The 17,497-nt window shown below is 42.9% G+C and overlaps 1 protein-coding gene across 1 annotated transcript in view; it reads left to right on the forward strand.

The window, feature by feature from the left end:
* LOC124777774 (serine-protein kinase ATM-like) overlaps positions 1 to 17,497 on the forward strand; it is a 470,606-nt gene that overhangs the window by 127,221 nt on the left and 325,888 nt on the right. The window contains exons 11-12 of the mRNA XM_047253284.1: positions 11,476 to 11,610; positions 16,139 to 16,243. Of these exons, the coding sequence (XP_047109240.1) occupies positions 11,476 to 11,610; positions 16,139 to 16,243 (240 nt within the window). The remainder of the gene's footprint in view (positions 1 to 11,475; positions 11,611 to 16,138; positions 16,244 to 17,497) is intronic.

Consider the following 17,497-nt stretch of genomic DNA (forward strand, 5'->3'; position numbering starts at 1 on the left):
CATATCTTCTATACATACACTATTTAATTTGCTCAGTGTATCTCTTAGTTGATCGACGAAACTGCATGAAGATGTGTTTACTACACTCAGAAACTTCTATCATATTGTAGCCTATATGTAATCAGAAAAAAATAAATCAGCTGATTGTAATGTGTCGAACATATATTATCATTATTAAGATTTCCGTACATTTAGTTGAAAGAGAAATGTCCGTTTGTTCATCATAGCATTAGTATCTGAACTTCTTACTCTTTTATGCTTATCTTTTTGCATACTTATGGAATCACCCCCTTGTGACTGCCTAAATTTCTTATAAAATCCACCTATGGTCAGCCAGAACTGTAAGTCATATGCAAATTTTGTTTCCATGCAGATTTCCTTGTAGTTGATTTACGTGACCCTCCATATGCGTCCAGGCCATTGTATCTGCTTCTGGTACACTGCAGTCAGTGAACTGCATGTTGCTGCTATACTCAATTCTCAAAAGGACCCCAATCTTAAGACCAGCCAAACATTTGAAACCAATAACTACAATGTCGGCTTTTAATCTGGCATTGCCTTTTCATTAATAATGCACTGACACTTTTAATGTAATTTGCAGGCAACACTTTATAAACTTTAATAAGTAGCATACAGTGTAAAAATACTCTGATGCACTTCCTTCTCTCCAACATTATTTTGTTATGATCGAATCAAGGCTTTCATGACCAGATGACACTGCTGTTGATAAGCCTTTTGGGTATAAGGTCGTGGTCCATGAGTCTTCTTATCATAACTTTTTGTGCAGAACTGCACTGGGTATCTTCAGAGGCTTTGCTCCTCCATTATGTCTTGGGTCTGAAGATGTCCAGCACAGTTCTGAATGAAACATTAGGAACAAAGGAGTTTCGTAGACCATGACCTTATACCCTGATAGGTTTATCAGTAGCAATTATTTTTTATATTTTTCTGATCCTTCTTCTCCTATTCCTTGTCACTTATTACTAGAATATTTCACTTTGTGTATTTACTTGCGATTTTGTCAAAAAGTTTAACCAGACAATCAGTATACAGAATTTCATTCTTGTTAAAAACTTCATGGCAAATTAAAACTGTATTTCAGATTTGGACTTGAACCTAGAACCAGGACCGTCATGGGCTACGTTCTTAATAGAAGAGATGTATTTGCATATTGTGAAAGCTAATAGGCTCAGCAGTACAATTTATTAGTGACACATGAAAATTTTTGCAGCTGATGCCTAACCATATTCGCAATTTGCGAATATATCTCTTCTGTTTCATATGCCTGTAGATCATCAGCCTTGACTGCTCCTTCAAACATACATGTGTGCTTCTGAAGCACATTGTATAGTATTATACAGATACTGTAAAAATACACACATTGCAAAATTGAATGTTAATAATGACTGAGCTGTCCTGGCAAAACTCATAGCCCGCTCTCACGACTTTACTTCCACCAGTATCTCCCTCCTTTATTTGGAGGTGATTGGAATTGCTCCTAGGCACTAGCTTATGAGAACTCACCTTCCTTTATATTGGCTTTAATGTTTCACTACACTTTTATGTGAAGCAGTTTAGTTTCCATAATAAGTTTAGGCCATCAGATTCTGTCCAAAGTCGTAAACTGCAGTTTTTCCAATGTATGTTCCGTTCCATACACTTGGTTTTTCTTATGTTTGATAACATTATTATTCTTTACGTGATGTCTACTTCAATCTGGACAACAGCTTTCAATTTATTTGTATGAAGATATGTTATGTACCAGTAATTTTAAACTTGAGGGCTGACATCCTCATTAATAACATACCACTGGTGACATGTTATTACAAGAATCATCAGTTATATATCACCTTTGTCTTTTCATTTATAATAGTTAACATCTGTTGAATCCAGAGATTCAGTGCCCTGAAAGCAGAGCATGGCACTCGATTAATGACAAACACAAGTTATACACTGTCACCTCCCTGACACCTGGAAGCCACTGAAACGGATCACGTGGGCCCCGAATACCCATTCTATAAACAAATTAATTGTTGTTGTTGTGGTCTTCAGTCCAAAGACTGGTTTGATGTAGCTTTCCATGCTAATCTATCCTGTGCAATCATCTTTGTCTTGGAATAACTACTGCACCCTACATCCTTCTGAATCTGATTACTGTATTCATCTCTTGGTATCTCTCTACAATTTTTAACCACCATGCTTGCCTCCAATACTAAATTGGTGAACCGTTGGTGTCTCAGAATGTCTCCTATCGACTGATTGCTTCCTCTAGTCAGGTTCAATGTTAACAAATTGCCAGCGTACATTTTATATCCTCTGTACTTCAGCTATCATCATTTATTTTGCTGCCCAAATAGCAAAACTCATCTACTACTTTAAGTGTCTTGTTTCTAATGTAATTCCCTCAGCACCATCTGATTTAATTTGACTACATTCCATTATCCTCGTTTTGCTTTTGTTGATGTTCATCTTAGATGCTCCTTTCCAGACACTGTCCTTTCTGTTCATTTGCTCATCCAACTCCTTTACTGTCTCTGACAGAATTACAATGTTTTCGACAAGCCTTGAAAGTTCTTCTCCCAGAACTTTAATGCCTACTCCAATTTTTTTTCTTTCCTTTACTGCTTGCTCATTGTGCAGATTGAATAACATTGGGGATAGGTTACAGCCCTGTGTCACACCATTCTTAACCAGTGCTTCCGTTTTTGCCTCTCGACTCTTATAACTGTCGTTTGGTTTCTGTACAAATTGTAAATAGCCTTTTGCTCTATGTATTTTACCCCAGCTACCTTCAGGATTTTGAAGAGAGTACTTCAGTCAGCGCTGTCAAAAGCTTTCTCTAAGTTTACAAATGCTATAAATGTAGGTTCATCTTTCCATAACACATCCACTAAGAGAAGTTGTAGGCCTTATGTGTTTCTAGATTTCTCCGAAATCCAAATTGATTTTCCCCGAGACTGGCTTATACGAGTTTTTACAGTCTTCTGTAAAGAATTCGTGTTAGTGTTTTGCAGTCATGACTTATTGGACCAGTAGTTTGATAATTTTCACACCTGCCAGCACCTGCTTTGTTTGTACTGGAATCATTATATTCTTCTTGAACTCTGAGGGTATTTTGCCCATCTCATACATATTGTTCATCAGATGGAAGATTTTTTTGTCATGGCTGGCTCTCCCAAGGCCATCAGTTGTTTCAACGGAATGTTGTCCACTTTTGAAGTCTTGTTTTGACTTAGGTCTTTCAGTGCTGTGTCAGATTCTTCTTGCAGTACCACATCTCCCATCATCTACATCCTCTTTGATTTCTGTAATATTGCCCTCAAATACATCTCCCATGTAAAGACCCTCTATATACTCCTTCCCCCTTTCATCTTCCCTTTCTTTGCTTAGGATTGGTTTTCTGTACAAGCTCTTAGTATTCATAAAGCTGTTGCTCTTTTCCCCAAAGGCCTTTTTAATTTTCCTCTGGGCAATATCTATCTATCCCCTTATGAAATATGCTTCTGAATCCTTGCACTTGTGCTCTAGCTGTTCCTGCTTTCCGCTGTCTGTCAATCTCATTTTTAAACGTTTATGTGCCCTGTCCCGTGTTTCTTTTCCTGTATTTTTATATATTGTGCTTTCTCCAGTGAAATTAAATATCTACTGTGTTATCTGATGATTTCTAGTAGGCCTTATCTTTTTGTCTATTTGATCATCTGCTGCTTTCACTATTTCATCTGTCAAAGCTACCCATCCAATGTCTGCTGCATTTATTTCCCCTGTTCTAGTCAACCATTGCTTAATGCACCCTGTGAAACTCTCAACAAACTCTCATTCTTTCAGCTTATCCAGGTCTTATCTTCTTAATTTCTTATCTTTTTGCAATTTCTTCAGTTTTAATCTACAGTTCTTAACCAATAAATTGTGGTCAGATTCCACATCTGGCCCCTCAAATGTTCTACAATTTAAAATCTGGTTCAGAAATCTCTGTCTTGCCATTATGCAATCAATCTGAAACCTTCCAGCATCTTCACGGTTATACAGTCGTTTTTCTTGATTCTTAAATCAAGTATCACTGATGATTAAATTATGCTCTGTGCAAAATTCTACCAGACAACTTTCATTCCTTTTGCCCTTCCCATATTCATGTACAATGTTTCCTTCTCTTCCTTTCCCTACTGTCGAAGTCCAGTCCTTCACCACAATTAAATTTTTATATCCCCTAAATATCTGAATAATTTCTGTTATCTCATCATAGATCTCCTCTTCATCTGTGGGGCTAGCTGGCTTATAAACTTGTATGACTGTGGTAGGTGTGGGTTTTGTGTCACTCTTGGCTGTGATCATGCATTCACTACTCTTTATTTAATCCACCCCTGCTTTACCCCTATTTTACTTTGTATTTATAACCCTGTATTCATCTGACAGGAAATCCTGTTCCTTCTGTCACTGAACTTCACTAATTCCCCCTATATCTAACTTCAACCTATACATTTCCCTTTTAAAATTTTTAACCTATCTGCTGATTAAGGGATCTTACATTTAACACTCTAATCTGTAGAACTCCAGTTTTCTTTCTCCTGAAGAGTTCCTGCTCGGAGAGCCATAAGGGGGACTTTTTACCTTGGGAATGTTTTACGGGAGAGGGTGCCATCATTTAATTGTACAGTAGAGGTGCATGCTGTCGCAAACAATTACCGCTGTAATTTCCCATTGCTTTCAGCTGTTCGCAGCACCAGCACAGCAAGGCCATTTTGGTTGATTTTATAAGGCCAGATCAGTCATCCAGACTTTTGCTCCTGCAACTACTGGAAAGGCTGCTTACCCCACTTCAGGAGCCACATGTTAGTCTGGCCGCACAGCAGATACGCCTCCGTTTTGGTTGCACCTACAGTATGGCTATCTGCACCATTGAAGCGTGCAAGCTACCCCACTGATGGCAAGGTCCATGGTTCAATGGGGGACAAGTTAATTACATATTCATTACTCGATGTTTTTGTTCTTATGTACATACACTGGTGAATCAAAACAGGACTCACTGTTTAATAGCATGTTGGTCCACAGTTGGAACACAATATAGCAATGATTATGTGAGGCATGGATTTGGCAAGTTCTTGGTAGGTTTTCAGAGGTATGTGGCATGAGGTGTCTACATGCAGATCATGTAGCCACCAGAAAGATCGCGGGAGGCGCACATTGGCACGGCGCGTCACGGACGGTAGTTGCCGCAAGTAGAGTCCCGTCCACCAGAGGGCACGCGAGAATTTGGACGCAACCTCTGCCGGCATGACAACAACAACAACAACAACAACAACTCCGGCAGCACGGGCTGTGCCCAGTCAGTCAAGATCGGGTATGCCTAGGACACAGTCCTGGTCTACGCTAAGTGCAGTGCGACGTAAACGTGAACAGTGTTACTACACAATTGGCGACGAGTAGGGTCATTCTTTCGCGTGTTGCGTCGTTGTTCCGGTTTCGCAGCTTCTCCACGGCATGGAGGATTTGGTGCGAGTTTTGGTTGCGCAGCAGACGGAACTCATGGCCACCATGAAACAAGTGCTTCTGGCGTTGCTCTCCACACCGTCTGCTCCTGCGCCTTTCCCTCCTCCCTTTCCCCCGTATGACGAGACGGCGGAGGATTGGGACGCATAGGAACATCGCCTTCGGCAGCATTTCCAGGCGTTTCATGTTTCCGATGCGGAGGTATGTCTTGCTCTCTTCTTGTCTTGGATATCTCCCTCGCTGTATCAAGTTTTGCGGCAGCTAGCGCCGTTGCAGGAACCCTCGTCCTTGTCTTTTGACGCATTGTGTTCATTGCTGTCTTCATATTATCGCCGCCGCACGCATGTTGTGGCGGCTGGGGTCGAGTTCTATCAATGCAAGAAACAGCCCCATCAGTCTTACCGGGCGTGGGCCGCTACCCTGCACAGTCTTAGTCGCAAGTGTCATTTTGTCACGGAGCAGTCGCGAGAGTCGTACGCCCACGTTATGGTACGCGACGTCATTGTTTGTTCGGCCCCTGATAGGGAGGTCCGGCAATGGGCCCTGCAGTTAGAAAACCCTTCCCTCGAGGAAGTCCTGTCCATTGCTCAATCGTATGAAGTCTCTCACGCAGCAGGTCAACAGCTGGAAGCGTGGTGCAACGTCGCGGAGGATCGGGGCGGCGCGGCCGCGTCCACTGTGTCGGGGGTGGACGACGTGCGAGCGGTTCAATCCGGCTGTTACGGCCGCTCCCGCACGGCGCGTAAACAGAATTCCGGCCGCCGGCCCCTGTTGCCGTCCTGTGCGTCGTGCAATATACATCATGATCGGTCAGAGTGCCCCCAGCGTTGGGCCGTTTGTCGCAAATGTAATAGAAAAGGTCACATTGCTAAAGTTTGCCGCTCAGCCTCAAAAGAATCGAAGGAAGCAGGTACAGAGGACATAGACGTTGACATTCAGGAAGTTTCATCGGGCCAGGCTCCCGACGCATCGGCACGCAAACTCTTTATCGAGGTGTCGGTTCGGTCGCGCCGGTTACAACTGCATGTCGATACGGGTGCGGCAGTTTCGTTGTTGAATGCACAAACGTATTCCGACCTTGGATCGCCCCCGTTGGCACCAGTTTACCAGCGTCTACGCGGTTATGGTGAACAGTTCATTCCCCTACTGGGTCAATTCACTGCCGACGTGACTTACAAATCAGTCACTCGGCCTATTACTTTTATTGTTGTCAGTGATGTGAGCTCAGCTAACCTTTTTGGCCTGGATGCCTTTCAAGCTTTCGGTTTTTCTATCGCTGACACCATACAGTTGGTCTCCGAAGACGTTCCCTATCAATCATTGGAATCTTTGATCTCCGACTTTCCAGATATTTTTGAGGAGGGCCTAGGGCGTGTTTCAGATTTTGAAGCTCACTTAACGTTGAAGGCGTCGCCTCGCCTGCGTTTTCTACGCGCGAGGCAGATCCCCTTGGCTCTCCGCCCTCAGGTAAAGGAAGAGCTAGACCGGCTGACAGCCCTAGGGGTCGTTCTTCCCATTTCTTCCAGTGAGTAGGCTTCGCCCCTCGTTATTGTAAGGAAGCCCTCGGGAAAATTACGTCTTTGTGGCGATTTCAAGGCCACCATTAATTCCCAATTGGTGGTCGACACCTATCCTTTGCCTCGTGCTGGTGAATTGTTCTCCTCCGTGGCGGGAGGCCAATATTTTTCGAAAATCGATCTGTCGGAGGCTTATCATCAGATACCACTTGATGAGGACTCCAAACGGTTGGCGGTCCTCAACACCCCGTTTGGCCTTTACCAATACCAGCGGTTGGCCTTTGGAATATCCAGTGCCCTGGCGATATTCCAACGTTATCTCGAGCATGTCACGTCGACAATTCCTCATTGTATTAATTACCTGGATGACATAATTGTCACAGGCTGCAGCACGAAAGAACACTTGCACAACCATCACACCCTCTTTCTCAAATTCAGGTCTGTGGGCTTGCGTTGCAACCTGCATAAGTCAACCTTCTTTCAATCATCCATTGAGTATGTGGGCTACACCATCTCTCGGAACAGTATCCAGCCACTAGGAAGTTTGGTCCAAGGTATCGTCAACCTTCCTCGGCCCGCTTCGCTGAAAGAGTTACAAGCTTTTTTAGGCAAGATAGCCTATTACCACCGGTTCATTCCCAGGGCTTCCGCTATAGCCCACCCCCTGTACTGCCGTCTGCGCAAGGGTGTTCCTTTTGATTGGTCGCCTGCATGCGAGCGAGCGTTCACCTCGTTGAAGGGCCTCCTCACGTCTGCCCCTTGTTTGGCTACTTTTGATCCCCGTAAGCCATTGGTCCTGGCTACAGACGCTTCGCAGTATGGGGTGGGGGCGCTCCTGGCCCATCGCAACGCAGATGGTTCCGAGCAACCACTGGCGTTTGCGTCTAAAACGCTTAGTCCCGCGCAGGCCCATTACTCCCAGGTGGAAAAAGAGGCTTTGGCTATTGTCTACGCTGTTACCAAGTTTCACCCTTTCTTGTATGGCACGAAGTTTCAGTTAATCACTGACCATAAGCCGTTAATATCGTTATTTGGCCCCGCCTCTCAGATTCCGGATAGGGCGGCCCACAGACTACAGCGCTGGGCCTTGTTCCTCTCTAAGTACCATTATGACATTCATTTTCGCCCTACAGGACAGCATGCCAACGCCGACGCTCTTTCCCGTCTTCCGGTGGGCCCGGATCCTACGTTCGATCGAGAGGAGATTATGTGTTTTCATTTGGATGTGGCGTCCCGCCAAGCGGTTGATGGCTTCCCGATCACTAGTTCTTGAGTCGCCAGGGAAACGGCAGCTGACCCGGTTCTCCGGCAAGTAGTTCGCCTCATTCAGCAGGGGTGGTCATCCCGCCCTCCGGGCCGGGCCTCGGACCCTCTTCGTAATTATTTTCTTCTACGGGACCGCCTCTCGGTCTTGGAAGGCGTTCTCCTTCTGGCTACCGATGATACAGCTCCTCGCGTGGTTGTTCCTGCAAGTTTACAACGGGAGGTCCTCACGTTATTACATGCGGGGCACTGGGGTGTTTCCCGTACTAAAACCTTGGCTCGCAGACATGTGTACTGGCCCGGTATTGACAGAGAAATTGAGCACTTGGTGGCTGCCTGTTCCCAGTGTGCGAGCCAACAAGCATCTCCCAGGGCGGCATTCTCTTCATGGCCACCGGCAACCCAAGCATGGGAACGTATTCACATCGATTTTGCGGGCCCGTTTCTCAACGGTTTTTGGCTCATTGTCATTGATGCTTATTCTCGATTCCCATATGTGGTTCCGCTGCTCCTCAACCACTTCCGAAGTTGCAATCCAGGCACTAGCAAAAATCTTTTCTGTGGAAGGTCTGCCAATCACCCTGGTCTCGGACAATGGACCGCAGTTTATTTCACAGACCTTCCAGGATTTTTGTAGGCGCTTCGGTATTCGGCACGTTTGCTCTCTCCCCTTCCATCCACAATCGAATGGGGAAGCCGAGCGCATGGTGCGCACATTTAAGACGCAGATGAAAAAGTATATGCACGAATTTCCTGCGGAGGAAGCATTGACGTTTTTCTTGACGGCATACCGGACCACACCAGTGGGAGACCGCAGCCCCGCAGAGCTCCTCTATGGGCGTCAACCTAGGACTCTGCTGCACCTCCTCTGGCCTGGTCCTCGCCAGTCTTCACAAAACGGAGTACCTGGTTTTCCACTGGGTATGTCGGTCTGGGCCCGTGGGTTTGGTCGCAATCCACGTTGGCTACCAGCGGTGGTCCTGTGCCGAAATGGCCGCCAGCTCTATACCTTGCAGGCGGGGGACCGGGTGGTACGTCGTCATCAAAATCAGCTACGTCCATGTTCGGGCACCCACCCTCCGCCCTCTCGGACACCGGCTTCCCCATTGCTGGCACCTGTGTTGGTTTCGCAGGGGACGTTGCCTCCTCTCCCCGCTGTGCCTCTGCCGCACTGCGATGGTTCTCAGCCTTGGCAGCCTCCAGTAGCTCCGGCACTGGCATCGCCATCGTTCGAGATGCCCCAGCGAGAGCCGGCCCCCCTAGCGGGCCCGGTTTCTCAGGAGGTTGGTTCACCTGTGGTCGTCCCTTCCCCTTCGTCCCCGCCACTGGGTCTTGCCCCTCCCGGGGTGGAACAGGATCCGGAGTTCAACAGCTTGTCGCCCGTTCTGTCCCGGGCTCCGGTTGTGGGACAACGGGGGCCTCTTCGTGTGGGTCACTTCCAGCCGTATTCGAAGGTTCCAGCTCGAGGGTTGGCAGATCCCCTCGACTCCGGCCATCCAATGGATGTGGAGGTCATCGCTCCTGCCCGTCGCTCCACCTTCCGATGCAGTGGATCACAGTGGCATCACCCCCCGAAGGAGGAGGAGTGTAGTAGCCACCAGAAAGATTGCGGGAGGCGCACATTGGCACGGCGCGTCACGGACGGTAGTTGCTGCAAGTAGAGTCTCGTCCACCAGAGGGCACGCGAGAATTCGGACGCGACCTCTGCCGGCATGACAACAACAACAACTCCGGCAGCACGGGCTGTGCCCAGTCAGTCAAGATTGGGTATGCCTAGGACACAGTCCCGGTCTATGCTAAGTGCAGTGCGACGTAAACGTGAACAGTGTTACTACAACTATAGTGCTTCTCAAACCACTGTAGCACGATTCAGGCCTTTTGACAGAGATAGGTATCCTGACAGAAGATCCCATTGCCATTAGGGAAGATACCAAGCATGAAGAGACACAGGTGATTAACAGTAATGTTCACCTAGTCCACATTTGTCATGGTGCCTTCAATTACTGCCACAGATGCCAAGGAAACTGAGGTGAATATCTCCCATTGCGTAATAATGTCCCCATTGGTCTGCATATGTGGCATGGTGCACTTCTCAAGCAGAGATTCTCGTGGCTGATGAGTATCCAGACATGACTGTCAACCTGGTGTGTTAAGGAACATTATTCATCTGACCAAGTGAAACATTTCCATATATCCTGCATCTAATCTTGATGAACCCTTGCCTACTGCAAGTGTAATAGATGATGTTGAGTCAACATGGGAAGACATAGGAGTTTCCTGTTGCCGATCCCTTTGTTCAACAACATGTGCTAAACGGTGTGCTCTGAAACACTGCACTAGAATTGACACATGTCAGATCTGCCACAGATCATTGCCTGTTCTGCTTTACAGAGCGGCAAGCCTCCTACCTCCTCATTCTGTGATGATGTGTGGATGTCCAACACCTCATCACCTACTTGGGGTTTTACCTCATTCAGCCATTGTATATATGCTCACAACAATAGCACATGAACTACTGACCTGTTTCACCATTTCTGAGATGCTTACTCTCGGGCACCAGCCCATAACAGTCTACAATTTGTCAAAGTTGCTTGTGTGAGTGGTTTTCCATATTTGTGGCCCCATCAATCTTCGCTCCTATATACTTTTCTTACTTCAACATGTGGCCACAACGTCACCAAGTGGTATTCAAACTCACGGTGGGCAGTCGTCATAATGTTTTGGTTCATCAGTGCATATATTCTATAAATTGTACAGTCAGTTACACGTGGGCCCATACATCTGGAACCCTTAACATGTTCTAATTTAACATAAATGGTGCCACATTAATTTTTTATTATTAATGTTTTTGCATTATTGTCAGTATTTTATGTTGTTTCCAGTTTTATAATTTTTCAAACAAATCTTCTAATGGTCTGGTTGATTCATGAGAAGTGTAAATGCATAAGTGTATTTAATCACACTGTTTTCTGCTTTGTTGATGGATTCAAGTCATCTACATATTATTGCAAATTGCTGTTCTTTTGTTTAGTTGTGGATAGAATTGTTTGTGTCTTGGAAGTTCATAATCAGAGGAGAATTATAGACACACATTTTAATGTTGATTTGTTTGGATGGTTTCTTTATGCTCACCATTACATATTTGATCATTTTTTTTTATTTGGAAATTTTACATGAAATTTTTAATGAAGTTTTAATTTCTCCCCTCCAGGTTGACCTTTTTGAGTGAATACATATCTCATTATTGTGAAACAGTAATGAGTGAAGATTATGTTTCTCTGCTAACTGTTGTGACTGATCAGTTAAATTCTTGCAGAGACACGCTACTAATGGCACACCTTTGCAGGTGAGTGTTTCATTACTAGACCTAGGATATTTAGGTGCAAATGTGTGACAAAACAGGAGCAAAATTTTGGTCAAAAGAGTTGCCAATACCAAACATGATATTTGTCATGAACGGTATATTAAATTGTAAACCTACTGAAGGAATTCACTCAGGCATTGGAAAATGTAATGAAACGCATTGCTGAACAGACTGACCTATGTCTGTCACTCATTCAGAAACCTGGTGAAACAAATAGCATTTAAGATTTTAGTGTTTTTGTATATTTATTTTTTTGTTTGTTTTAGGGAGACTTTTGCAATCATTCAGCAATACTTATAAACAGAGGAGGACCATTCCACGTCAACAGACAACAAACAGATACTAATCTTGTTTTTGAATGGTAATCAGGATTCTTCCTGTACATCAGGGTTATTGACTAAGCTTTACTTCAGCTTCTGTTTTCCAACACCTTCAAGCACATCTTTCATGTCTGTCAAAATGGTTCACTATTCTTCTTTCTTGAAACATTCCTCATCCGGTTTTTCATGGCCGTTGTCAGCTGTGTGTGACATAAAGTTCATTTTGCTGTTACTGTTTTCCTGATAGTTCTGTAAAGCATTTCTTACAGCAGAAGAATCATCTGGCAAAGCATCTAATAGTCTGTGTAAAGGCTTAAAATTATTAAAGATGAACACTGCAGATTCCAGCCAAGTACCCCGTCTAGTAATGATGGGGAAAGTGGTACCCAATTTATTGGTAATTCTGGTGTTCTGGCTGGAGCTTTTTTTTTCAAGATTCTCTAAATTTAAGATAAAAATACCTTGACACTGTATAACGTTCTTCTTTCAATGCCTCAAAAAGTAGATGAAAGCTGTGCATGATGCAGATAGTGTGTTTCAGTTACTGAACTTAGACTTGAGATTGGAAGATGCAAGCAACATATAAACTGTATTATCTATATTCATTTGTAATTTTATTCCATCGGTTCACATCGCAAAATATGCATCATTGCAAATATGTGTCATGGTGGCATTGTCAGTTGGTATTATCTGCTTTCTGAAGAAGGCAGGTTAACAAAAACTAGGTTTTACTTGTTCTCTGTTCAAGGACACCGGTGCAACATTCAATATGCATCTGTTCTACAAGTCTCTAGTTTCTTTTAGAATAAAATGGAGAACCTAATCCATGAAACGCTTGCAGAAACAGTTCTAAAAGTAAAATTCATGGTGAAATATCTAAGATCTTTAAAACAAATACAAATGGAAGACAAAAGTGATGACTTAACCTTCAGTCCTCTACATCTGTGTTATTTGAATTATTGTTGTGGTCTTCAGTGCAGAGACTGGTTTGATGCAGCCCTCCATGCTACTCGATCCTGCACTAGGTGCTTCATCTCCAAGTAAATATTGCAACCTAGATCCTTCTGAGTCTGCTTAGTGTATTGAATTACGACTTTAGAATGAAATACTAAAAGAATATCAAGTATCACAAATAAAACTGAGGAGAAAGGAGCAGCATGTTACAGTAAAGTGGCAGGTAGTTGTAGGAGATTTTGCTTTTCTATTCTAATATCTGGAAGATAGCGGATTATATACACACTCATTGAACAAATAGCCAAGAATCTCTAAGAGATAGCCAGATTTATCCCCAACATAAAAAAATCCATAACAGTTTTTACAGACAGACATTGGTCAAATAACAGGGACAAAAAGTTTATGTATCTGCATTTACAAAGGGTATCCTATAAAGTAAGTTTCCCTTTTTTGTAAAAATAATTACACTCAATTCATGATGTTAAAATAACAAACAATGGAAAATCCAGGGTGGAATGGAACATTATGAAAAGGAAAGTTGCCACTCACCATATAGCAGAGATGCTGAGTCGCACATAGGTACAACAAAAAGACTGTCACAAATAAGCTTTTGACCAGCAAAGCCTTTGTCAAAAATAGATCTCTCTCTCTCTCTCTCTCTCTCTCTCTCTCTCTCTCTCTCGTAAACGCAACTCACACGCATGACTGCAGTCTCTGGCAACTGAAGCCACATTGTCAGCAACAGCACCAGTGTATGATGGGAGTGGCGATGTGGGTGGGGGTAAGGAGGAGGCTGGAGCGGTGAGGGGGAGGGATGAGAGGTTAGGGTGGGGGACAGTGAAGTGCTGCTGAGGAGTGTTGGTTGTCATGCCCACATAGAATGCAACAGAGTTTTTGCCGCATAGCTTGTAGAACACATGACTGGTTTCACAGGTCCTCCACACTATCATTCCCACACCTCCCAAAGTGGTATCCTGGCGTCCACCGAACCTACACAATATACTCGTCGATCCCTACACAACCCCTGCTCCCAAACCCTTACCTCATGGCTCATATCCCTGTAATTGACATAGCTGCAAGACCTGTCCTATACATCCTCCCACCACCATCTACTCCAGTCAGGTCACAAACATCACCTATCCCATCAAAGGCACGGCTGCCTGTCAGTGACAGACTATCTCTGGAAGTTTATGTCAATGACAGAATTAAGTGCAGCAGTTCTATCTTTACAAATTTTAACTTTCTCCTTGGAAACTCCTTCTGAACGTGAGGCGTGACGTAACTCTGATCGAGAGTGTCATGCTTTATCTCGCTCCTCAGAAACCTTTACTCAGTGATACTTAAAGTTACTTCCCTCCAACATAACATCATAGAAGCGAAAAGTCTGATGGGTAGTGGTGCAAGTGAGCGAGTTCCAATATTCTGGATCTCGCTTATTCCTAAGACTGTTCCATTTCACTTTAAACATTACAATTCCCAGCAGCTTATTGTTTGCTTATATATGGGATATGCCTAGTGTCTCTGTTAGGAATAACAATAACAACAACAACAACAACAACAACAATAATTTATTTCTATATTTTGTATTTGAAAATGACAGTGCCTCAGCCATGAATTGATCTCGCACTGTATTGTTACCAGCATGTGGTTCCTTAACCTTGGTGTACTTTGCACTTGCAGTTTAACTGGTGCATTGGATGAATTGTGATTGAGATGTTGTAAATAAGGACAGGAAAAAATTGTTTTATTTGATGGTCAATTTTTGTGTTATTTTGGCCAAATTTGATTTTATGTTTTGCCAAATTCTAGGCTATTTTTTGCCAGATCTGATGTTTTCCTGAGCCAGATTCGGTGGTACCTTTTTGTTCCAAATGTAGTGTTACTGTTTTTCTGAAATTCAGTGTAATTTTTTTGCCAAATTTGGTCTACTTTTTCATCAGATTAATTTTTTTGGCAGTTTTGGCATTTTTTCCAATTTGATATTTGCCAATTTCCAGTTTTTGTGCTTTTTTTTTCCAATTTCACTGTTTTCGGTTCCACACTTTTCTCTTTCTGGGTTTATTTTTTGCTAGATTCAGAGTTAGTTTTCTATTAAGTTTGGAGTTAGTTTTCTGCTAAATTTGGCGTTAGTGTTTTGCCAAACTCTGGAGTTAGCGTTTTGCCAAACTCTGAGTTCTTTTTTTTTTACCAAATTTGGAGAGTTTTGCCAAATCCAGAGTTATTTTTCAACAAATCAGGTTTTTTTGCTGGTTATTTTTGCCAAATTGGTGGTTATTTTTGCAAAATTTGTGTTACTTTTGCCAGTTATTTTTTGCAAATTTGTTACCATTTTTGGCTGTTTTTTTGCCAAATTTACTGCTCCTTTTACTAGATTCATTGTCATGTTTGGCCAGATTCTGTGTTGCCTTTTTTTGCCAAATGCGGTCGTACCTTTTTAACCATATTTGTTAGTTTTGTTTGCTAAATTCAGTGGTTTTGTGTGCCAAATTCAGTGTTTTTTCCACAAATATGTTGTTTTTTGCTATTTTCAGTGTTTTTTCTCCTTTTTCAGTGTTATTTTTTAAATTTCAGCATCAGTTTTGACATCACATAATACTGTAGTTATACAGAAGTGCTCATTGTTTTTAAGATTATACGTGGACCATAGCCTCGAGGAAACAAGATTAGAAATTGCAGTTTGAGCATTCAGAAACTAGCAGTTATGAAAGTCAACAAACTGCCGTTCTCAGATTTATATGAAATAATGACAAATTTCTCGATATTTTGTAAAAATTGCTGACTTTGTGATATTTAATAAAAACTGATAATTTCATGATATTTCATTAAAAGCTGCCAATTTTGCATTATTGTTTTCATGAAATTTTCCTCTCCCTATCTATAAATTATTCAGCTTATAACAGTGGGAAATATGGGATAGAATAATGACAGTATTTTGAAAAGGATAGATTGCTACTCATCATGTAGTGGATGTTGAGTCGCAGACAGGTGCAACAAAAGGCCTCATTCTGAAGCAGACAACACACAACACATTCACATAAATACATCTCACACACACACACACACACACACACACACACACCACTGTCTCTGGCCACCGAGGGACACTGAAGTATTGTCTAACCATCTCACTGACACCAAGCCTGAATAGATTCTTAGAATATTTAGTTGTACAAAGCAGAATGCATAAGATATTTCACTGTAACTCTGTTGTACTACAGAATTTGATTTGTCTTCAGGTGCTGTAGTTCACTTCTTAAAGTTGACAAGAACCTGAGAGAAGATTTTGTGGACAGTGGGGTTGTTGTTAAGCTGTGGAAAAACATCCTTGATGTTGTGCTGAGGTATGTAATTGGTAATACATGAGTGAAATGTAAATGATGTACTAAAATTGAAATGCAAAACAACAGAGTTGTCAGTATGAATATAACAAGTTCCTGTATTTCACGCACTAGAAATGTACTTACAGTGTTTGTGACGTTAATGTGTAGAGAGAATTTTCTATATAACAGGAAGAAAATTTGTATGAATCTATTTTTTGTTCTTCAGGACCCTTGTATCACTTATAGATGATCATGGAATACGTTACATTACATAGATCCACAATACCTAAGTAATAGTTAAAGCGTTGCAACAACAGCAACAATAATAACCCCCCCCCCCTCCTTCCCCCCCTGCCCCCTTCCTCACTTCTCTCTGTCTGTCTGCCTCTCTCTCTCTCTCTCTCTCTCTCTCTCTCTCTCTCTCTCTCTCTCTCTCTCTCTCTCTCCGAGCAAGCTAGCACCATGGTTAGCACAGTGCTCTGGCATTGAGAATGACAGCAGGTCAATTCTCTGTCTGACCATTGAGATGTTTCCTTTCTGTGGTTTTCCAAAATTGCTCAAGGCGAAAACGAAAACATATGGTATCCTATAACTGCAGTATCAAAGAGCTGAAATGGAATTTGCCAAGTTCCATACAAATACCTGGGTGTAACAGCTTGTAGGTATATGAAATGGAGTCAGCACATAGGTTTAGTCACAAGTAAAGCAGGTGGCAGATTTCATTTCACTGGAAAATACTTGCGAAAGGCACTCAGTCTGGAATGTAGATCGCTTACAGAACGTTCATGCGATCCTTCCTAGAATACTGCTCAGTTGTGTGGGAGCTGTACCAAATAGAACTAATAGGGGATAGCGAACTTACAGAAAAAAGAGCAGCAGTGGTCATAGGTTTGCTTGAACGTGCCACGGAGGTGCTGAAAACAGTGATCTGGAAGGCCTATGTACAAAGTTTCAGAAATCAACTTTAAGTTCTGAATCTAGAAGTATACTACAATCCGCTACGTATTGCTGTCATAGAGATATTGGGGACAATATTAGATGAATAACAGCAGGCAAAGAGGTGTTTAAGCAATGTGTCTTCCCACATTCCATACCTGACTGGAATGAGAAGCAGCCTTAATAACAGTACAATGGGAAATACCATTTGCCATACATTTCACAGTGATTTGCAGGGTATGAATGTACATGTAGATTGTCCCTTTGGAAAACATGACATTGTCAGTGGGATGACTTTAGTGTGCAGGAGGTCTCGTAAATGTGTTGTTACTGTAAACA

This window comes from Schistocerca piceifrons, chromosome 2 (genome assembly GCF_021461385.2).
Source record: "Schistocerca piceifrons isolate TAMUIC-IGC-003096 chromosome 2, iqSchPice1.1, whole genome shotgun sequence".
NCBI lineage: Eukaryota > Metazoa > Arthropoda > Insecta > Orthoptera > Acrididae > Schistocerca > Schistocerca piceifrons.